At 46.1% G+C, this 23,457-nt stretch overlaps 1 protein-coding gene across 3 annotated transcripts in view; it reads right to left on the bottom strand.

Moving 5' to 3' along the window:
- Nucleotides 1–350: 350 nt before the first annotated feature.
- XPO4 (exportin 4) overlaps nucleotides 351–23,457 on the bottom strand; it is an 88,190-nt gene continuing 65,083 nt past the window's right edge. For 2 of the 3 annotated variants that reach the window (XM_069601689.1, XM_069601690.1), the window contains exons 11-24: nucleotides 20,563–20,739; nucleotides 19,887–20,029; nucleotides 19,245–19,390; nucleotides 18,321–18,498; nucleotides 14,909–15,068; nucleotides 14,249–14,418; nucleotides 13,074–13,248; nucleotides 10,574–10,867; nucleotides 9,345–9,525; nucleotides 6,598–6,716; nucleotides 5,202–5,332; nucleotides 4,573–4,690; nucleotides 4,106–4,198; nucleotides 2,075–2,298 (exon numbers count right to left, since the gene is read on the bottom strand). In XM_069601689.1, coding sequence (XP_069457790.1) covers nucleotides 2,101–2,298; nucleotides 4,106–4,198; nucleotides 4,573–4,690; nucleotides 5,202–5,332; nucleotides 6,598–6,716; nucleotides 9,345–9,525; nucleotides 10,574–10,867; nucleotides 13,074–13,248; nucleotides 14,249–14,418; nucleotides 14,909–15,068; nucleotides 18,321–18,498; nucleotides 19,245–19,390; nucleotides 19,887–20,029; nucleotides 20,563–20,739 — 2,283 coding nt within the window. In that variant the 3' untranslated portion in view covers nucleotides 2,075–2,100. Of the gene's footprint in view, nucleotides 2,299–4,105; nucleotides 4,199–4,572; nucleotides 4,691–5,201; nucleotides 5,333–6,597; nucleotides 6,717–9,344; nucleotides 9,526–10,573; nucleotides 10,868–13,073; nucleotides 13,249–14,248; nucleotides 14,419–14,908; nucleotides 15,069–18,320; nucleotides 18,499–19,244; nucleotides 19,391–19,886; nucleotides 20,030–20,562; nucleotides 20,740–23,457 lie in introns of all 3 variants that reach the window. The other variant, XM_069601688.1, reaches the window with a different exon arrangement.

The following is a 23,457-nucleotide window of genomic DNA, read 5'->3' as shown; positions in this document are numbered from 1 at the left end:
AGCCAAGACCATTATAACAGAATCGTCCAAAACTGGGAAGCCAACAAACATAGCACAGTAAAACACAACACCCAAACTGAACAGGTATCCAACCAGGAAAATAAACAAACGCCCGGAGAGAGCCTGGCTCCGACCACCCAGACACAGTGGCGGCCCGTCCTTCCAGTCTGCCACTAACCCACAGTCTTATGGTACTTTCAGTACCATTTGGTCCAAGCTGAAGAAACTCTCATTTCAGCTGAATGGCTCCTAATGAAAACACAGTATCGTGACAGAATATGGGCAAACTAAGCAAAGACATCTCTGTCCAGATGCCCTGTTGTTTACCAAAGCAGTCCTTTCTACTTATCTTTCTTTTTAATAACAACTTGAGTACAGTCTTGTCACAGTCAGAGGACGGGCCTGGTCAGCTGCATCTTGGTGCCCTTAGGCAGAGAGACAGGGATGTATTTAGATCACAACTGCTGGGCCCAAGGGCACTGGGACACTGAAAACACCAGACCACCACAAAACGGAGTAACTCCTGCTGCCTCTGACTTCAAGTTCTCTAAGGGAAGGAAAGAGAACCCTAAAAGTAAATGCACTGTCCCAAGTGTCTCAGGAAGGTGGTCATACGTGTACTTCTGCAAGAGGACACCTGCTTCCCCAGACATCTTCCGAGACGTTTCTGCTCTACCTCAGCTGTTTAACCAGCCATGATCGAATAAGAGAACATTCCACAAAAAGCTGAGGCTTTGCTCTGTGTCTAGCAGTGCCTGCAACAGGCTGGGGGCCTGTAACTGCCCGGAGCACAGGGCCCTGCACACACGCGTCCTCTGTGGCCATGCTGTGGGTCCTGACCCACAGGGGCCAGGGTACATGCCTGCTGGTCCTAAGTTCACTTCCCTTTCTGTGATCTGGGCTGGCACACAGAGCTCAGGAGAGTATGACAGCAGTACACAAATCCTGATTAGAAAAATCAAAGGGATCTACGGTGAACTTTTTAATCTCTTAAATTCACGTGGCTCCTGTGAAATGAGGGTAATTACTGCTCTGACATCTCCACCTTTAAGTGTGTGTATGAACCAGCAATTCACATCCTTAAAAAGAGTTATTGCTTAAGCAAGCCATTCAGAGCAGAGTATCAGCCACGGGCCATGAGGGTGGACAGAAACAGAAACGTACTCAGAAAGTTAGACTAGGTATGAATGAGCCTTTCATTTCACCCACAAAACCACAAAGACACAATCAAACGGGCCCTGGGTTCATAGCAGCCAACACACTAAACCAACTCTGAAGCGTCAAGACTTGATTTCTTACTAAAACACTCTGCTTCTTTTTGTAATTTCTTCTCAAAATTAAGGCAATGAAATGGCTACAGTTCCTAAAGTTATTTTTATGGAACAAAAATAGACACACATTTTTCTCCTCTGGTTCAGGCATCAGAGCAGGTTCACAGGACCTGCAGTGGTCAGGCTGCCGTGACCCAGCAGACAGGGGGCAATGAGAGGCCACAGACACCCACCCTGGTGCCCTTCTCTGGTTGGAGCACCTGCCCCTCCCAGGGAAGGACGGGACTGGGCTGGGGGGAGCACATCGCTAGAAGCGTTCAGTGTCTCCCGCACTGACTGAAAGCTGCAGGGTGGCAGAGGAGAGGAGCTTGTTAAAATGAAGAATCCAGGGTCCAACAAACAAACTCTGAGGGTCCATGGTTGGGCCCCGGGGTCTACCCTTTCAACCAGCTCCTCGGTGATGTGCCGTCAACAGCCAGTGGCTGAGCAGACATCCAGCTTGTCTGTAAGGACAAGACTGGACGCTGGCGGCCACCTGATGCTCTGTCAAAGAGGGAAAAGGCACTGGGGATGTACTTCCTGGTGCCCACATGTGTTTGCACACATACTGAGTTTCATTTGACAAAGTACAAGCCCTACGCCGCACGGCGGCTAACGCCTACAGCAGAAGCCGATTCGAGCCGACTCTCCCCGCATCACACCCCGAGCTGGCAGGCTCTCCAGAGTCCGAGCGGCCGTGGGATTGATGAACAGGACAAGACTCTAGTCAACTCTCAGCAATTCAGTGCACTTCGCAGGAAGGGTCTGGTACAGCATAAAGCTCTGTTGTTTATTTTACACAAAGGAGACCACCAACATTTGCCATAAACTCTTCTAAACTCTTCAGGAAGGCCATCTTCTGCTTCCGGTCCAGCGCAGGGGGCGTGCTGCTCGCGGTCAGCTTGTTGAAGGCATCAGCTAGCCTCTGGTAAATGACTGGGTCTTGCTGACTCGACAGCAGTGTTTCCACCAGTTCCGAGTACTCTGCCTGTTGAAGAGAGAAGGGCGCAGAGCATCCCTAAGGTAAGTACAGAAGAGCATGATCATCCTCAGACACTACAAAAAACACCAATCAGTGGGCTGCAGGGCCCAAAAGGCAGACCAGCAGCTCTTCTGATCCTTGACACCTCCTCCTGCTCTGAGCTTTTCCACTGGTAACTCACTGCTGTGTAACAAGCCTGTGAGGTGGACACAGCTGACACCCCTGCTTTACAGACAAAAGCTCTCCACAAAGAGAGGCAAGGACATAGCCAAGACCTGAGGCCTTTGAGCAAGAACGAGCCCAAGAACTGCGTCCAGAGCCCAAAGGATGACCTACTTTGTGCTGCTACCTCTCCTTGCTGTTTCAAAGCACTTTATTTTGCATTTTACGATAGTCTTGGTGAGTAGATTTATAGTAAACTCCTGGGCCCTAAGTCTACAAGCTGACTCCCAGGTTTCCTGGAGGTCGATGCAGAAATCCTACCCACAGAGCAACGACACAGCGCATGCACCAAGTGCAGACAGGAGCTGGGCGAGGGGCGGGGAGGGGCATGGCCCGGCCTCCTTTGCAGCAGAAGGGAGGTGTGCTCCGTGCTCAGTGGCGTGGACCGGTAGTGGGCGTGGCTTCCCTGCCTGTGACGCCCTCCACCATAAAGCCTGGCACAGCCAACAGGGTGTGGGTTAAGGGAACGCAGGCAGGGCAGCTTTCTAAAATAAGCACTATGAAAAAAGCGGCTGTTACTCCTTCTTGTGAGTTTCTTGGGGCATCGTGAACCCAAGTGGGGAGGCCAGATGCTAAACCCATCTGGACAAGAGGGGTGAGGCACACACCCCACCCCACCCCTCAGCATGGAGCTAACCTAACTGCCCGAGGTGGCGGGCCTGTGCACAGGGATTGAGTGTACACACACACACACACAAGTACATGAGCGTACACACACAAAGACACGAGCGCACACACGCATGTCACTCCCCCAGTCACAGGAATGGCAGTGGCTCTAGGGCCAGACCAGCCAAGCCTGAGGCCCTGCCCTCTTTTCTACAATGTGTGCCTGTGTTTTCTAAAAGGCCACCAAGATGGAATGGCTTATGTCCAGGGGTGGAAGGAAGAAGGCAGAGGGAAGGAAGCAAGTAATGGAGGAGCACCCCTCCCCCAAGCTGGGCACCACACATGGCAGAGGTGACAAGAGTCCCTGAGCCACCTGGAGCCAGGTGCTGCAGGAAGGTGGTCTTTAAGTAGCATGCGAGGCTCTTCAAAACCTACCCTAGGTCCCAGGCCCAGCAAATGCATAGCCCTTGTACCTCCCCTGCACCCACAGGCACCCCCTCCACTGGGAAGGGGGACACGGAGCTGTGGAAGATGGGCAGGCCAGCCCAACCCCTGCATTCCCCACCATGCCCACCCCATCAGGGGGCACTGCACATGGCCTCCGGGCTCCAACCGCCCACAGCTGTCCACCCTGTCCTAGGAGACAACACACTGCGGCTTTCCAGGCCGCCTGAGGGCAGACTCCTCGGGGTGCCCAGGCTCCTGTATCTTGTTTCCTTGCAAAACTGAGTTCCTCAAGGACAGAGGCCGTGTCTTCCAGCACAGGTGTTCAGGACAAGTTTGAGGGTAGCCATCAAGCAAAGGATGGTAATGACAGTGGAGAAGGGAAAGTAACTACTTATGAACAGCTTGTCAGATAAACACAGAGAACGCCCGAGCTACTGAGAACAAGGCTTTGAGGAAGGTGCAGACACACGGAGGCCCAGTCCCCGAGGAACAAGCGCCAGCCACATGAGCCAGGAGAGGCCCAGGGACTCGCCAGTACCTGATGCAGGCACACCAGCGTGTAGAAGGCCTCGCCGGCCGCGGTGGTCATCTCCGTGCTGTGCTTCTGCAAAACCAGCATATCAAACACCAGCTGAAAGACACGGGAACACCTCTCAATAAAGACATGGACAACCGTACCACCCTTCAGTCCCTCCCCATTCCAAGAGGGAAAAAGAAGGTGGTAGTTATTCTTATTTATTAACTAACTCTAAAAGTAAAGAAATCGTTTTCTAAAATGCCAAGGACAAACGTGAAGATGTTATTGCTTGCTGTGGTAAATGAAGTTATCTGATTATCAAATTCCTGGTACAGTCACCACATGGAATTTCAAGAACACAAAGCGACAGAGGAGTGGTATCCGAGGATGCTACGAAGCTGAGCTCCTGAAACCACAGTGGAAAGAAAGACAGTCTTGTCAGGGATAAAGCTGTCGGCACCGCCTGGCGGGAACGCCCAGCACCTCACCTTGAGGAAGTGCCGCGTGGCCAGGAAGAGGGGTGCGTCCGTCTCCTGGGCTTTTGCACACTGCTCAGCTAACGGAGTCAAGGCTTCCAGGCACAGCTGGCAAACCTCCGAACTCATTCTGATCACCACAGTCAAAGAACAACGAGCACAGAGAGCTGTGACTCAGAACACAACACTTAGAGCTGTCAGCCAGTGGACGACTGTTCTAGAAATGAGCGCGCTGGAGTATGTGGGAGTCTGCTGAGTGAGATGAGAGACCAGGGCCCCACTGTGTCCCAGCCTGCCCACACGGGTCTGGGGCCCAGGACTGGGGGATCTCCATGTGCTCTGACTACGATACACACAACCAAGCAGGACTAAGACCAGAGGCCAGCAACAGGGCCCGACTCCACTGACTGGGCTCCATCAGACAGGACTCTGGGACCAGGGACCAGAGACCCTAGGATCTGCGAAAGGAGGCCAAGGTGAGGCAAATTCACAAAGAAACACAGCATCACTGTACCTAAGACACGCTGCTTTTCAAGAAATTAGACTGAACGACCAAAGGAAAAACGCAACTCCTGAAAATGCTTCTTCACGCACCCTCTTTCCCCAGTGCCAAGTGCTCATGACACGCTTTTAAAGGATATGATGTCATTCCTAGTTCCAGCGAGTACATCAGACTTTTAAAAAGATCTTCAGGAAGCTGCGGTATTTTCTCAGGAAAAATCTCACAAATAAATGTGATTAATTTGTAGTATTGATTACACAAAGTTGGAAACTGAAAAAGAAATATTAAATATTTAGATGTTCAATGATACCTGTTTTCATTAGTGGAATACAGCATTAAGCATCAAGCTTCTGTTTGTTTAAAACACATACAGGATACAGAAAACACAAAGACACAAATAAGATGTAAAAAACAGTTGCAATAAAGCAAGTATGTTAGCAACTAATAGATCTTGTGCTGGGAACTAACAACCCTTACCCCCACCCTCAACTGCACACACACGGAGGGTCTCTCTCTGTCCCCATTCTGTGTACACACACTCCTCAGGGTCTCCCCCCCATTCTGTGTACACACACTCCTCAGGGTCTCTCTCTGTCCCCATTCTGTGTACACACACTCCTCAGGGTCTCCCCCCCTTCTGTGTATACACACTCCTCAGGGTCTCCCCCCCATTCTGTGTACACACCCTCCTCAGGGTCTCTCCCCCCATTCTGTGTAGCACATGCTCCTCAGGGTCTCCCCCCACGGTGTGTATACACGCCCCTCAGGGTCTGCCCCACACTCTGTGTATGCACACGCTCCTCAGGGCATCCCCCACCATTTTGTGTGCACACACGCCCCTCAGGGTCTGCCCCCCCATTGTGTATACACACACACTGCTCAGGGTCAGCCCCAGCCCACATTCTGTATAGCACACGCTCCTCATGTTCTGCCCACCCCTTATTCTGTGTAGCACCCAGCCCCCTCTTCCTCTCCCTCCTACTCCTGGATGGTTCTGCGGTGGGCGGGGCAGAAGGGGTGTGAGGCCTCGTCACCAGCACACCCTCGACGCAGACTGGTGAGAGGAGACAAGGCCAGTGCAGTCAGACACAGGGAGCGTGACCAGCTGAGGTAGCTCTGCTCTCTCCACCTGCTTGTCCAGGAGCGGTTGGGATGTACCCTGCTGCCCAGCCCCTCAGCCTGGGCCATGTGCCAGGAAAGTACCAGAGGACACACCTACACATACAACTGCACACATACACAACCTACTGCATCTGCTGAACACACGCGACCAGCAAACACTAGCACTCAGTCTCTGAAAGACGTGGTCTTTCCCTGGCACCGGGGGGCCAGGGCACAGGGCTGGGGCGGGCACAGGGCTGGGGCAGGCACAGGCGTGAAGGACACAGCACAGCAGCACACGGGCTCTGTCTTCAGGCACACTTCACAGGTACCAGCTCTTAACTGAGTCAGACATGCACTTGTGTCCCAAGTATCCTGAACTTTGACGTTCAAGCACGCAGGGTTTCAACGTTCACATTCCTCTCTTCACGAACCTTCAAGAGGTCCTGTGACATCAAGGGCAGGATCAGGTTCACTCCATATAACACAACGTCAGCCGCCGACACAGACCTGCTTGCTGCCGGCCCGGGCTCCTGGCCTCTGAACACTTCATCTGCAATGTGACAACAATGCGGTCTTACAGCTGCAACATCAACAGACAGATACACTCTCCCACCTGACAGGGAAGTGGAGTCACGGCCCAGGACAAAACAAATCCACGGGAGGATGACACAGACACCCGGGTCCTCCTTCCCTGTTTGCTCTAAGGGTCTGAGCACTGGGTGCAGATATTCTGTGTTGACATTATCATTCTACAGCGATGAGAGTAAAACTAATGCTTCATCAACATTTTTTGAAAAGTAAAGTAGACTCCACTGACACAATGGTCATATTGTGGAGTAAATTATTTCCATAGCAGTAGTCATTTTTCTCCTAGGTACGTGGGATTTTTCTAAGCTGAAAAAGAATGGAGAAAAATACTGGAATATTCCATAAAATAGAGGTGTTTTTTTTTAAGTTGCTAATATGACAAAGAATTACTATTCTTAATCCAAAAATGAAGCATAAATTACTAAGACTCTTAAAGACCTAAATGGATAAAGGACCAAAATCCATAATAAACATCTAAGAAACTATAAGTATTTCAAATGTTCAATATCAGGAAAACAGGTAGGTTAACATGCAGCCATGAGAAAGTCATGAGATGTGTTAATGACAAGGGAAAAGCTAACAATGAAAAGGGCAGAATATAAAATTATATTTGGACTATGACTACAAAACAAATCGTACAAAATAACCCGAAGAGAAATTAACAAAAAGCAACTGAAATAGCTGACTCTGGATTAAGTCAAAATATGGGTGACTTTTTGGTCTATATACTTCACATCTTTTCTACTATGAGCATATTACACTCACAACAAGGAGGGGAAAAAAAATGAGGTTTAAAAAAAAAACCTACCTCTACTCAAAAACCATGTTTTCAGTGTAATTCTGTCCTTCTCTCCAGAGGCTCAGCTCTAACTGGAAGGACCCTACTGTCCACAGCCAGGCACTGCTGAACCTCGGTCCCACTGGCAGGAAGTCTGGGCTGCTCGTGGGGCTCCCTGTGCCCCACACCTGCTCACAGGACAGGCTCTGGGCCTGGACTGTGGCACTTGGCTCTGCAGCCGCTGGCTCCCCGAGGAATGTCACCCAGAGGCTCACTTTAATGTGCTTTGATATCTCACCCAGTGTTATTAATTTTATTTCATAATATTAAACTATTTTCTATCTTATCTATTATCTTTATTTTTATAATAATCACTTAAAAACATTCTTTTCAATTTTACCATGTTTTATCAGCTAATGCTGCTGCTTTATCATTTTGTACTTTAACTGTCTTCATTTTTTTTCCTTCTAGATTTCAACTCTACCCACCTTTACTCTATTCTTTTTACCCTTATTTTGTACTTTCAATCCCGAGCATTTTGGCCTCAATTTCTTTTCTAACGTGTTATTATGATTTTAATCCTTTTGCTTTTTTATTCTGAAAACCTGCCCATCCACAGTGACCCATAACCTCTTTTCCACGGCTCACTCCTGGGGGAGCCTGAGGTCTTCTGTCCCCTCCAAATGTCCTTCACACAAAGCTCTCTGTCCCTCCCAACCTCAGTTCTCAACTCCAGTCGGGGCTCAGGGCTCACATACTATGGTCCACACTCCCCTCAGAAGTCCACACACCAATGGGCACAGTGCTCGAACCTCAGCAAGTCGTGTCACACGCACCCTTCGAGGGAAAGGTCAGGACGGCTTGAGGCGTTACAGGGTCACCTGATCTAGGAAAGGTGGCGCAGTGCCAGCCTGAAGGAATTAGGAGCCCCAGGACCAACACCCGCGTGAGCAGCCAGGCCTGGAGACAGTGGTCAGGGAAGGCCCGTCATCTCAGGGCCCTGACCCAGGGCAGAGACTGCCAGAAACCGCTGGTGAGTGGACAGGAAAGTGACCGGTGCAAAGAACAGCGTCCAGTGTCGGGTGTGCTGAGCACGGGGGGCGGGAGGTTTCTGAGAAGAGGAGACAGCAGTACCCATGAGGCTGAATCACCCAGACGCACTGGCCTGTGACAGTGGAGGTGACGAGACCGTAAGTGATGAGAACAGGTATCAGAAGTACCTTGCAGCTCATCATTAACCCACCTGACTGGACAGGCACTGACTGTCACACCCCCTCTACAGTGAGGGAGGCCCAGCACGGCTAACAGACGTCCCCCAGGTCCTGCTGGTGGGGGGTTCCCCAGCGCAGGGCTTCACAGAAGGGTGTGCCAGCGCCCAACTTCAGTGGCTCCCAAGCCGCACTGACCAAGGGCTCGGGTTCCCTAGGTGTACCTCAGAGGACACAGAGGAGCGAGTCAATAAAACTAACTGAAGACAACGGCCTCTGGAGTCCATGCAGGGATGCGAGCACCAGCCCTGCTACCTGCTGGCTGTGCGCCTTTGGGCAAGTGGCACAGCCTCTCTGTGCCATCTCCTCCCCTCTCACGTGAGTGAGCAGCGGTACCAGCCTCAGGCTGCTGGATAGGAGCATGCCTGGTACCGACCGGAACCTTGTGAAGGGCAGACACTAGCACTGACATCCCTGGAAGAGGAGAGCCTGGCACACAGGGCGCTGGGCCTCCCACCCGCCCCCACAGCCACAGAGACCAACTCTGCCTAATGTGTGAACGGAGCTTCCCAGGGAGGCCACACCAAAGCCTCGCACACGTTACCTGTGTCACTGAAATCTATGAACTCTTTGGACAGAAGGTTGGTCAGAAGCTCCATGATGAGGAGAAGGTCCTGGTACTGCTCCTCCTCGGCCGTGACATCGATTCTCTGCCGCCCCAAGTTATTCTTCGAATACACTTGCAACAGAGTGAGGCAGGCTTCATACAAGTTCATGGCTTTGGACTGGAAAAAAGTAGGCAGAAGTTATGCTACTGGGGAGAACCTGGCTGGGAAATAAACATAAACATCAAAGAATATTTAAATTTGGATATAATAAATTTACTCTATAAATTCTGATAGTTGCTCTAACACTTGTTTTAAACTATATTAAAGCATTAATAAAAATAGAAAACCGTAAGATTACAGTTGCATTTAAAGTGTTAGTAGTATTCTAACATAAAATTTGACACTGTGTGTATTTGATAATACATATGAGAAAGTATGATTTTGGCAACAGAACTGCTTTACTACTTCAACTTCTTGTATGACAAGTTTTATTTTAAGATTGAAAATGGTTTAACTTGCAGAAGCACAAAGCACAGAGTACCAAAGATTAGAATAAACAGCCCTGGCCTAACCACTGAACAACGCACCTGTGATGACACTTAACACCATTTACAAAATGAAACCTCACTTTTGAGCAGTTTCCTTTGATCTAATGGAGAAGGAAACGGCAACCCACTCCAGTATTCTTGCTTGGAGAATCCCACGGACAGTGGAGCCTGGCAGGCTACAGCCCGTGGGGTCTCAAAGAGTTGGACACGACTGAGCGACTAAACCACCACTTTGATCTAACAGCAACAACAAAAAAACACAAATCGGGAACACCTTTGCTGACTGAATATAAAAGAACTTAGTCTAAACATTCATCTGATTATAAAACAAAGACACAAATCACCACCTCAGATTCTAAGTCCCAGGGTTCCACCACAGAGAACTTGGTTACAATTTTTTACCATAATCCAACTGTTTTATCAAATAGTCTTCATTTGAATAAGGAGTAAAATACTAGTCAAAAGAAATGACTAATCACTAACGTTTTTAGGGCAAGAATTTACATTCATTCAACAAGCCATCCTCTGAACTCTGAATTCTTTGAAAATAGTTTTTTTGAACAATGCTTTGGGGGCACAAGAATATTATTTCAAATAACGTTCACTCAGTGTCAAGTATCTGTTACCTTGTTACACAGCTCTCAGGAGCTCTGATCTAGAAGAGACCAAAGACTCACCTCTCCAAGATAGCATATCTGCTTATGCGCAACTTCAACAAAAACTTCTATAATGAGGTTGACTGTCTCTGGCGTGTTTTTGTAAACTTCCATCAACCCAATGCAATTGGTAAGGAAGTCCATAAGAAAGTTAAAAAGGATGGCCACGTTGTCCACCTGGGTGGCCTCAGCAATGCCGCATAGGGCCTCCAGCGTGGCCGTGATCTCCTGCTTCACCTCCTCCTGCTGGCATGTCTGTGGGAAGTTCTCCTGGTTTATCACTCTCAAGAACCGCTGCTGAAGTGGCTGAAGAACCTAGAAAATAAAGCATGGGTTTTCTAAACGTATGACTCGCAAGTTTTTCAATTTGGACAAATATTCACTTTCCACAACGTTTCTAACCGTTGGAGGCAAAAAAGTGCAGAAAACAAAGGTGATCCTAACTTCTGGCAAACAAATCCCCCAGCAGCACATGGAAAGGTGCGCACATGATAAGGCAACAGGAAAACCAAGTCAAAACTCTCTGAAATACCTCACACCTGTCAGAGTGGCCATCCTCAAAAAGATAAGGAACAGGGCTGGTGAGGATGTGGAGGAAAGGGAACCTCCATGCACCGTCAGTGGGAACTCAAGTTGGTGCAGCCACTATGGAAACAGTATGGTGGTTCCTCAAAAAATTAAAATCAGAATTATCACACGATCCAGTCATTCCACCTTGGGTATTTATCTGAAAAAAGAAACACTAATTCAAAAAGATACATCCACCCAATGTTCACAGCAGCACCATTTACAACAGCCAAGATGAGGCAGCAACCATCTTTGGCAGCAACCGTCTGTCCACTGACAGACAAATGGGTAAAGAAGGTGACGTACATACACACAGTGGAATATTACTTGGCCATAAGAACAAGGAAATCATGCCATTCGTTCATGGAAGGAGGAAGACGGTCAAAGGCACAAACCTCCCGTTACAGGATGAGGAAGCACTGAGGGTATAACATACATGACGCGACCACAGTTAACCACTGCTGTAGGAGACGTGGGAAGGTTAAGAGAGGCAATCGATGGATGCTAACTAAACTCACTGCAGCAATGCACTTCACAACATATGTAAGTTAAACCACTATGCCGCAAACCTTAAAGTTATACAGTGATCTATGTCAATCATCCCAGTAAAACTGAAATAAAGAAGTTACTGTTTATGAAAAAGCATGTAAGTGCATGCGATCATCTTACTTCCTTCAGTAATTTGAGAAGAAAAAGAAAAAAACATGACTTCCTCAATGCCATTCACAGAATTCCGTTACTATTCTCATCTCTTTTCCATTATGGGGGGAAAAAAAAGATCCTTTATAAAGGTCCAGAGTGTAGCTATTTTAGACTTCATATGACACACAATCTCTGGCTCAACTACTCAATTATGATTTCACTGTAGTGTAGAAGTAGCCAAGGAAAAGATGTAACTGATTAAGCATGACTGTATTTCAATAAAACTTTATTTATAAAATCAGACAGCAGCCAGATTTGGCCTGCAGGCTGCAGTTGCTGCCATTAGAAATTAGGGTTAGGGTCAGCAACTCTGTCCTATGGGTGAAGACCAATAAGCTCTGAGTCTGTCTCTTTCCTTCCCAACTCCTCTTGGCACAGACCATAACTCCAGATACTGAGGTTCACCATGGGTACAAGTAAATATGAGTAACCATGAAGAAGATGTCTTAATATTATTTAAAGCTGCACATACGATAATAAATTTAAATAGAAACAGGACTGGGCTGGTTTACGATCCAGTTCTAAAGTCAGACCATTGCCTATTTCTGTTCTTATGCCCTTTCTCAGGCACTGAGAGCATCCAATCACAGAGATGACAGACTGCTAATTCTCAGTGCCAGTTGAAAGCTTCTTATATAAGACACTGTGTCCAGGGTGGCTGCTATTGGTTGAAGTGCATTCGTGCTGTGCTTAGTCATGTGTCCAACTCTTCGCAGCCTCATAAATTGTAGCCCACCAGGTTCCTCTGTTCATGGAATATCCAGGCAAGAATACTGGAGTGGGTTGCCATTTCCTCCTCCAGGGGATTATTCTAACCCAGGGATCAAACATAGGTCTCCTACATCAGCAGCTGGATTCTTTACCACTGTACCACCTGGGAAGCCCATGGGTTGAATTACATCCCCTCAAATAGAAATGCGGATGTCTGAACCCCTAGCACCTCAGAACACGACCTTCTTTGGAAACAGGGCTATTTCATAACCCCCACAGGTGACATGGCTTCCCTGGGGACACTGAGACACCAGGGCTTCCCTGGTAGCGCAGCTGGTAAAGAATCCACCTGCAATGTGGGAGACCTGGGTTTGATCCCTGGGTTAGGAAGATCCACTGGAGAAGGGAATGGCTACCCACTCCAGTATTCTGGCAGGTAGAATTCCATGGACTATACAGTCCATGGGGTTGCAAAGACTCAGACACAACTGAGCGACTTTCACTTTCACTTATGGGTGACACAGAGATGCCAGGGCGTTACCTCTGTCCAGTACTGCTGCTTGGTTTCTGTGTCCATGTGTGCAAACCCTCCCAAGACAAGTGCCTTCATCAGCGTCCTCTGCACAGGGCTGGACAAGAAATTCAGGGGTGGGCTTCGGCTTGCAAACTGCTTGGCTAAGTTCCACCAGTTTTCACACTGAATCACTAAGTTTGCCCTGCAGGGAGAAACGACAGGCATAAGATGCATTACTTACTTACCCTGCATGGACACTCAGTAACAAAAGTGGGAAACAACTGGATTTAACTACTTTAAAGTCCAGCATGATAAACTTGGTACAGACTTGGAAGTCTTGTATTCAAACCCAATTAGCCATTTGTCAAGGTAAAATTTATTTAATCTCTCTTAATTACTAGTTTCCTCATCTGTAAAACAAAGATAACGGGAATAACAGCTCTGAACCTCAGGACTGAGACTAATAAGACGTGCAGACGCCGCACATGCAATGTCAGGAGCAGCATCTGGTAAACCGTGAGAACTCAACATACAGCAGCCAGCAACAGGAGTAATCACAACCACGGATCCATGGAGTAAGAAAACTGAAAACATTCGCAGAATTTGTTGTAGAACACACTAAAAATTTTATTCTGTGAAATTAAAATAATTGTTAAATCACCAGTTTTTCTCATCTTTAAAATGGGGTAATACTAATGGGATACCTGAAAATTCAAATTAGACCACTCTACTCCTAACGTGGGATAGACCTTTCTGCATTTGTTCCAACGGTTTGATACATTTTCTAAAGCAGCGGTGCCCAACCATTTGGCACCAGGGACCAGTTTCGTGGAAGACCATTTTCCCACGGAAACAGGGACAGGGTGTAGGGATGGTTTGGGGATGATTCAAGCGCATCTCACTTGTGCTCCTGCCCCCTCACCTGGCAGGAGGCGGAGCTCAGGCAGCGGTGCCAACAATGGGGAGCGGCTGTAAATACAGGTGAAACCCACTCACCTCCTGCTGGGCGGTCAGGTTCCCAACAGGACATGGACAGTACCCATTCATGGCCCGAGGGCTGGGACCCCCATTTTAAACACTGCTCCAAAACTGCAGGGTCTCCCTGGACCTCAGGACCGGGCGACTGTCCGTCAGTGGGAAAGCCTCTCCTGACCTGACAGGCGGAGCTCAGGCGGCAGTACCTGAGGTCAGTGTCTGCTCACCTCTCCCTTCTCTCCACCAGCGTGACAAGCAGCTGAACCGTGTCATCCGCGAGGCCCTGCTCGCTGCTGCACACCGAGAGATTGCTCAGGACCTTCTGTAAGAGGTAGCCAACGATCCACTGAGAGCCCTCTGTGTCTGCTCCAAATGCTGTGCTGAACGGCACGCTTATCTTCAGAGAGAAAACAAATATTTTAAGGTCAGAAAGATCTGCTGAAAAGAAAGGAAGAAAAACCCACAGAGAAACCAAACTGAAATGAGCAGGAAATCTGAAGTACCTCGCACCAATTTTCTATAGGTATTCATTTCCTGAAGTCCAGAAAGGACACCCTTAACCCACAGATATTCCCCACTGTGGCTTTTCTGTTAGCTTTAACTATTCTCGTACCAGGAACATAGGCACGTACTTACATTAAATGCAGAGAACGTAAATTAATCCATTCCTAAATAATACTCTGAACCTCACAGAGCTTAAAGTATGCAGAATCACACAATGCACTCCAGGAAAAGTTAATTAAAATTAAACAGCACACTGTCCACACAGTGTGGAAGATGCTTGGCTATTACTTACACGCTGATAAAATCACCAAGAAAATTGTTTTCATTTCTCTAAACCCTATCCTCATAAATGCAAACCCAGTCAAGCAGTGCCACATTCTGACCTGATCGTACAGCTTCTCATCCACCAGGAGGTAAGTCTTTGCCCAGCGCTTTAGAAACCAGACAATGTCTTTGCCCATCTGAGGGCTTAGCAGGTGTGTGAGGTCAGCCCTTATTGCCCGAGACTCAACTTCTGAAACTCTGAGGATGGCAGACAACAGCCTGTGGGCACAAAAAGGAGGTCATGTGCTTCTTTCTTTCTTTACTGCCTGTCTGACCATATTTTTTTCCCTAAAAGCCCTTTTCTGTTTCTCAACTCTCTCAAACTGTCTTCAAGAGGGTTGGAGACACATGTGCGTCTCTGTCTTATTGCTGACCTTTCAGGAAGCAGGAAGAAAGAAAACAGAGTCATGGCTAGAGACACCTTCTGCTGGGACAGAGCACACGTAAATCTACCATGTACAGATTCAAGATGGAGAAGTGCATGAAGTTAACCGCGCGGAGTAACTGCAACTTAAAACTCCCGCTGCTGGCACTGCTCTATTTTCACATGCTGGCTATTTTACGGTGTACACAGGCACAGCTAAGTGACCCATCTGAATATTGAGTCTTGTCTCTAAATCTGAGTCTTATTTACTTTCTAACAAACTTGATTAGTAATGGCATTTTTCAATAAAAATGTTGCACGTATGATCCTTTCTAAACACTACGGGGTTCATACCCTGTGTAGTATTAACATAGCAGGATATGTGAGTAAGTATAAAAAAAAAAGTCTTTGTTCTGCGTTTGGGAGGGGACACAAGCGATGTCCATTTAACTTGACTTTGGCTAAAAGGCAAAGCAGCGAAGGACTAAGGGGAGGAACCCATTCTGACACCACTTCAGCAGCTTCAGTGCAGAGGCAAGACCGCTCCTCTCGGGACAAAAACCCCCTCGCTACATGGAAGCTCATGGACAGTTTCAGCTCCTGACCCAACCGGCTACTGAGAAGCACCTCCTGCCGTGGCTGCCCCCTGCTGCCTGGCTCCTTCCAGGCCTACGACACCACCCCCACCCCCCACACCACTTGGGTTCTCAGGTCCTGCCCCCAGAACCTCTTACATCTCACTATATACATATATATATATATACAATGCTATGCCAATAGTGCTAAAAGTTAGAGAGTATATGAACAAAAATAACCCAACAATTTCACAACCCATTTAAAACTGGCATATCAAATTTTTTCCATCAATTATTTAAATGATATAATTTGCAGCTTCACAGAATCTGAACTAAGTAATTACAGTGGCCACTTGAATGTATGCATTGGAATTTAATAATCATAGAATTCTGATACCACCATCATTCATTTGAAAAATAAATTGTTCTTTTAACAGTTGGAAACTTTATACTCTTTTCCTCCTTAAATTTTTATTTCTATTTCACTCCCCATAAAATATTATCCCAACACAATAAATGTTTATACTCACTTTATTGATCATACCATATACTTCTCTGAAACAAGTATATAAAGGTATTAAAATACAGTTCTTAAAATTTTCCCATAAGACTGTCCTAAAGATGTCCTCTGGATTAAGTTATCATTACAATACTTATTAGTACACAACTAAGCAACATGTAATGCCAATTTAAATAAATTGAACACATTTATTTAAAAAACTCTGTACAATATAGTGAAAATCTCCTATGTTACATAAACTTTAAAAATTGTGAATCACTATATTGTACAGCTGTAATTCATATAATATTGGAGGCCAATTATACTGCAATTTAAAAAACATACACAAAGATGTATGTATCTGAATAAGATAAATATGGGTTTTCTTTTTCTAAATTAGCTCTTATTATGTTTAATTTGATTCCTGCTTTTCATTTCAATGGATATAAGCACTGAGAACACGTATTCAAGTAAGTAAATGGAAGGTATTTCTACAACAGCAGGGCACCCGGTACCTCTGAGGTAAAGCCCACATTCGTGGCATCAGGTGACGTCACGTGACATGACAGCAGCCATGAGGTCTGCCCGTGGCCCTGTCTGCTTCCCGCAGCTTCTACGCTGGCCAAAAATTCCCCTGCTTCCTACTTCTCCCTCTTGCCCGTGAGGAGCTGGAAGATGGGAACCTCTGTCTGCTTTGGTCTAGATCAGTGTCTGGTGCATAGTAAGGATTCAATAATTGTCAAATGATCAATTCTTCAAGAAATGTGAACTAATTTTTTAGTAAACAAGGCTGATTCTCTCCTACCACTCAATTTCACATTAATTCTTTGGACTGAAAAACAACAGTAATTCTCTGTTGTTCCACCCCCACCTCAACCCTCCATAGTCTGTGCTCTCAGATACCAAAATGTTTTGCTCCCACACTGATATCCAAGAGTGGTAAGACTCGAAAAAGCACTGAAAATATAAGGACAGCATTCCTGAGGGTGCTGCCCAGACAGAGACAAAGGCATGGAAAAGAACAGGATGGCACCATGGAATTAACACTCCCCATGAACCAAACCAATTCAAACCAGTTGCTCACTTAAGGCCTACAGCAACTCCAAAGGGAAAAAGAAGACTCTTCCAGTAAAGCATGGGTATTTTATTTCCAATGAGAGAAGGCAACAATAAAGGAAATAAATTCCCAAACATTTCCCTGACGTCTGCTTAACAGTTTAATGTTTTAAAAATTGTATTTTTCATTGCACAGGTTTAAGTGGTATCTATGTATTTTGCATTAAAACAAAAAGAATGAGGGGGCAGCATCTTGAGTTACTGATCTTGCAACTGACAGAAGCAGTATTATTTCATTATTCTCTGTTCCTGCCACCTAAATTTAAAGATGCTGAAACTTAAACTGCTGTTTTCAAATCTGCTTTCAGGAGATTATTTAGTTGAGGTTCATCCCGCCTTAACTTCACCATCAAGAATTAGAGAAAGATCTGCCACTGCTCTTAGAAAGATCACAGTGAATTTTCTCTCTGGAGGCTGCTGCCATCTTATAACAGGGCTCCCAAGGGTCAGATATTCAGGACAAACAATTCTGCTTTGGAAGAGGCAGGAACGCCCCTGGAAAGACGTTCCAGCTTCCTGAACAGCAAGGATGTGCTCACGTCCACCTGGTTTCCAAGAACTCTCCAGCCCTGGTGCTTTTACTCGGGTGCCTGAGCCCGCATTAGCATTGCTTTCTGGTGGGCAAGGGACGTGTGTGTGAGAATCAGCCCGGACGACCCCCAGAGCCTTGCTGCGCCCAGAGTAACCTCACGCTGTTTTCCTCAGCCCTGGACATGCCGTCCGTCCCCAGCAGAGTGACGCTGCTGAAATGCATGGAGTACCTGCATCCTTGCTTGTTTCAAGGCTTCTCCAAGTTTTATCTTCTTTCATCTGTCAGCTTTACAACAACCTGTCTGTCACTTGAGTCATCTACCCATCAACTCAGAATTTATAAAACAGAATAAATTACAAGAGCACAGCTATAGAGGTCATATTACCTAATCACAGAATCTGTTCTGTTGTACCCTGGGATGGAAGAAGCCTTTTCTCCTGGAGATCCCAAAATTTGAAGTGTTGTATTAATGTCAACTTCAGATGAATGCTTAATGGAATATTCCATTATTTCTGGAGGTATTAGCGGAGTCTCTCCCTGAGTATCATCAGCTAAGAGGTAGCCTTCAGTTTAAAAAAAATTAAAAATGAACACTTAACAATCTACATTTATCAAATTGCACTATAAATGCGTTCACTTTTGATTTATATACATCATATAAATTGATGTAAAAGTAAATTAATAAACGTTAATATGTTAATTTTAAGCTTGATGAGAAGAAACTATTTCTAAGATAATTAATCCTCAAAAATACAGGAAAGGACAAATGTTTTATTCACCAATTTTATAATTCATATATTGACATGTAGGCTTTTTACTTTATGATCTTTAAATAATTTCTGGTAATATATTCTACAAAATTAACATGAATTCTATTATCTCAATAAAAAGTCAATATTTGGGAATGCCTTCCAAACAGTAAGGTCTTTTCCTTTTTGATTATTTAAAATATAGAAACACTGACAACATAGTTACAGAAGACCCTAAAGAAAAGTCAGACTGCCAAGACCAGCACTCTGGCTCCAAATGTTAGCATGGCCAGGGCCAGTCTCCAGGTCTCAGCTTCTTCACAGATAAGACGGGGTGATAATTAACAGCCATAGTATTAATACCAGCAACAAGGAAAACAGCGAGACCTAGCGACAGCACTAACGAGGGGGCGCACTGAGCTCCACACAGAACATGTGGTTCGGGACAGGTAAGGAAAGTGCCCCTGCTCTGGGACGCTTGGCAGCTGTGTCCAGGGCTCAAGTCCAACCCTATAGGAGAACTGCTGCTATTAACACAGGCCAAGAAACAAGCAACCGACCTGTAACTAGAATAAGCCAGTGGATGTCCTCGTACAGGTCGTCCAGCGTCTTGCTGTCGGCGGAGCCTGAGGTGGGCGAGGCGAGGAGCTGCTGCTGCTGCCGCTGGAGCTGCCCGTGGAGCCGCGTGACTCTCTCCTCTAACAGACTACAAGAGGGAAGACACCAACGCCTTCATGAGGCTCAGAGAGCAAAGACCAGAGCGACTTATCACTCCATTTACTGACAGCGTGGATTCAGATGTTAGAACAGAGCACATATACAGAAATATTTATTATATACACAATGTTCTCATGGCGCTATAAGAATTGTGATTTATTGTTTACGACATAGTATTAAAACATCACTTTACAAACAATCAAGGTTTACAACAGGCATTTGAAAACCAGTTATTCCAAGTGTTTCTCGATATGGGTCCAATGTTTCTCATACCACGTTTTCCATAATCTGTCTGCCATCTATGCTGTGGTGCCTGGGCTCCAAATGTACAAGCCAAGGAACGCCACCACGAGTGCGTTTCTGTCCACTTGTTCCATGTGCTGTGCCCGGGGCGGGGGTGTTTACAGTCTTTAAACACTTAAAGCTCTCCGGGGCATGTGACTACAGGGTGTTTGCTCCATGGGGTGTCTTTGGACCGTGTGTACCTTGTCAGGAGAGGGATACAGTGCTCTGCAGCAATGCGTCCTAGCATTCCTACACTGGCTAGCTGATCAGAAAACTGGTCTCGGTCGTCCTCCTGGAGTTCGCTGATCTCTTCTTCCTCGCGAGAGGCCACTCCGTTGGCAGTCTGTTATTGACGAAAGAAATAAAGACTGAGCTGATCTTAGGACCCAGCCTGTTCCTGTGCTGAGGAACAGAACCTCAGGACCTTCAAGAAGGAGCACCTTCAAGTGCAGCTGCTGGGGACACCTGACTGCCCGCCCAGTTACTAAAGGGGGGAAATTCAAAGAGAAAGAAGTGGGGAGCCTGACCACTCCCGCCAATCACAGGTAAACATGGCCAGTGCATACCTACACCCCACCCCCGACACGGAGCGGAGTTCCTGTCGTCTCTGAGGAGCTCTGACATCATTAAGAGCCACCATCCCTTGGGTGTCCCTGGACAACCAGCAAGACACAGCAGGTGACTGAGAACTAAAGAGAAGTGGAGAACCAGAAGCCACAGCCCATGAAACACGAACCTGATCTCCACCTGGCACTCTCAGCAAGTCCTTGGAAAGAGCTCACCCTAAGTTTCTAGTATTACGTGTGATGGGACAAACAGACCAACGAGAGCCCACGAGGAAACAGATTTTTAACTACAACCTGGCTTAAAACTAACCAGATTCCTTGTGCCATCGGGCGCAGCAAGGTGGCACTGAATGTAGGAATTGAACACTTGGACTGCGTGCTGGGTGAAAAAGCCTTTATGGAAGTGCTTGTCATCTTGTACCAGCGTCAGCCAGGATTCCAGCAGCCTGTCGTACGCCTCCATGTATACCATGTCGTCTTTGTCCAGCTAGGAAGAAGAGGCATTCATAAGACAGACACCAGTGAGACAGAGTCACCACAGACAGGTCCATGGGTTGGCCTTCAACAAAGTTCCCAATCAGCAATCAATGATCGAGCTAACTGATCTCATCTTCAAATTAACTGTTCAATTCAAACACTGCAGTAAATATGTATAGGCTTTTTATTAGATTTTCTAAAAGCTTTCTAACTTAATCTAAATTCTTAGGAAAACAGGAATTAATGTTCATTTCTGTAAAAGACTAAGTTCAGCACTTTGTAGATCACGTATTTTTCAAGCAAAGATAACTGACATTTTTCTATGTTAAGAAGAGAACTGTTCAGGCTTGTACATACTCCATGATATTGTATTAGGTACTGGAAAGGCAAGGATGGGCCTCAGAGTAGCCAGAGGAGGGCCCTGAGGAGACTGAAGCACGAGTGAGAACACGTGGGGAGGCCAGCAGACAGCAAGCAGACAGACCTGGGGGTAGGGGGTGGGTGTCAGACTTGGATAGCATGTCCCCAGCGTGGACAGGCTGCATCCTAAGATCACTTCAGAGCAGAGGGTTTCTTGGTGAGGAAGAGTCCACACTGAGCGACTCTGGGCAGCTCTGCGAGCACAGCGTCTGACACTTCACTCTTCTCAGGTGCCAGTGAGAAACCACCCCGAATTTTGCCATTAATTAGTAGGACTGTATACAATTCAGTCTTTGCATTGATTTGTTCATCCACAAATTCACCAGATCACCAATTAGTGAAATCCAGAATACTTATGTGTCAAGCACTATGTTCAAAAACATAAAGAACAGAGCATTCAGAGACTTTCACATTGAGTCCAGTGAAAAAAAGGGAGGACAGAACAAATATTCTAAAGACACACTAAAGGTCATAAGAGATAAATGCACATCCCAGGGTTGGTATTTGCTGTGAAAATGGTGTCTCTCAGGTTTGGTCTACAACTTGTCTTCTAGCCTCAAGCTACAAGAGCTCTGGAACCTCTATCAGAGGACGACAACCTCAGGCTGTTATCCCGGCAATCTGCCAATGACTCAAAGAAGGAAGTAATGGAAGACCTCTTTCAAGAATTCCAAATTAAGCCAGAAGTCAAATACCACCTCCAGACGGGAGTAGGTAAGCACCTGAGGAGCTGCGCCCAGCTTTAGTGTTTTATGTCTTTTATTAACCTAGGGAATACAGAGAAAAATGGTCATTTTCTGGATCAAATGAAGCTTTAATTTTTTGAAAAAATATTTAAAAGTAATCTGAAAACTTCACAAAAGAATAAAGTGAAAATTAAAAAAAAAAAACTTCATTAGATACTTTATAAAGAATTTAAAGATAGCAAACCCAGAGCTTCCCTGGTGGTCTAGTTGTTAAGAATCCGCCTGCCAATGCAGGGGACAGAGTTCATTCCCAGGTCTGGTAAGATCCCACGTGCCTCAGAGCAACTAAGCCCGGAAGCCCGCGCAACTGGAGCCCCTGCTCTGCAACGAGAGGCCCAAGCATCTCAACGAGAGAAAGCTCACGAGCAGCAATGAAGACCCAGGGCAACCAAAAATAAATCAATAAAGCAAATTAAGTAATTTTTAAAAACAGCAAACCCAAATTTTATTCCTATTTGTCTGGTCATGAAGGTGTTTTTACTGAAAACAAGCAACATTATTTGAGTGCAACTAACTAGGGCATACTTGTTGTAAACAGTCAATTCTTCTTAGTATCTGTGGTATTTACATCCTGTAAAGTTGACCCAACACTGAATCAGCAAACACTCTGGTCACTGCATTTACACTGTGCAAAGGTGGACAAACGGATACATCACCTTGTTTCATGTGTGTTTCCGTGCATAGACACCTTACTTCACATACAGTGTTGATTCATGGCCAGCAGCCTGTTCAACAAAGGTCACCTAACATACACATCTTCTCCCTAAAGCATGCCCCAGCCTCAATGCACTTGGGCACAACACCTGGAAGCTATCTGAAACAGCAAGATCATCGAATTTTAAGTACTTCAGTATTTTTTGACATAAATTTGGGGAACCGCGTTTCACACAAAAATGCGGCACTGGAGATGGTGAGGACATCTGTTTGTAGTGAGAATAAGCATGCTGGGTGGATCATAGTTTTTCTAACTCTCCTGCACACACATGTCCATGAATGACCAAGAAAAGTCAAACTAGTGCTGATTTGGGGGGTCACAAAGAGTTCTCAGCAAGAAAGTGAATCTGCAAATACGGAATCCACATTCAACGAGGACCAACTGCACTTGTAAAGTCTAACTCCAGGAGGTCCCAGTGTCCTACTCATGCTGGTTCTTCCTGCTCACACACCATCAGAAGGTGTTTTTCCAAACCTTGACAGCTCGTAATTTTGTTGAAGGACAGCCATGTTCTTGGTTCCATAAAGGCAGTAATATACATTTGCTTAATTCCTAAATACCAATAAAAATGATCAATTCAGCCAAATTTTCCATGACATCAGTTATTTCCTTTCACACTGCTTCCACCATCAATGCAATTATAAACCCTATTAAATAAATTCTTTTGCACAAACATCAAAAAAGATGAAGGACTACTGTCAGTAATCTTTAGGAAACTTCAAACTCACAAAATATTGGGTGAAGCTTTTCCATGGAATAACTGACTGGATGGGAATGTCGTATTTTCTTTTTGTTCTTGGAGATAGACTGTTGGCTCATAAATTGTTGAGGTTGGGAAAACTGATCG

The sequence above is a fragment of the Ovis canadensis genome, chromosome 10 (assembly GCF_042477335.2).
Source record: "Ovis canadensis isolate MfBH-ARS-UI-01 breed Bighorn chromosome 10, ARS-UI_OviCan_v2, whole genome shotgun sequence".
Lineage (NCBI taxonomy): Eukaryota > Metazoa > Chordata > Mammalia > Artiodactyla > Bovidae > Ovis > Ovis canadensis.
Note: the sequence above shows the minus strand (reverse complement) of the source record. Positions and strands in the feature narration are given on the sequence as shown.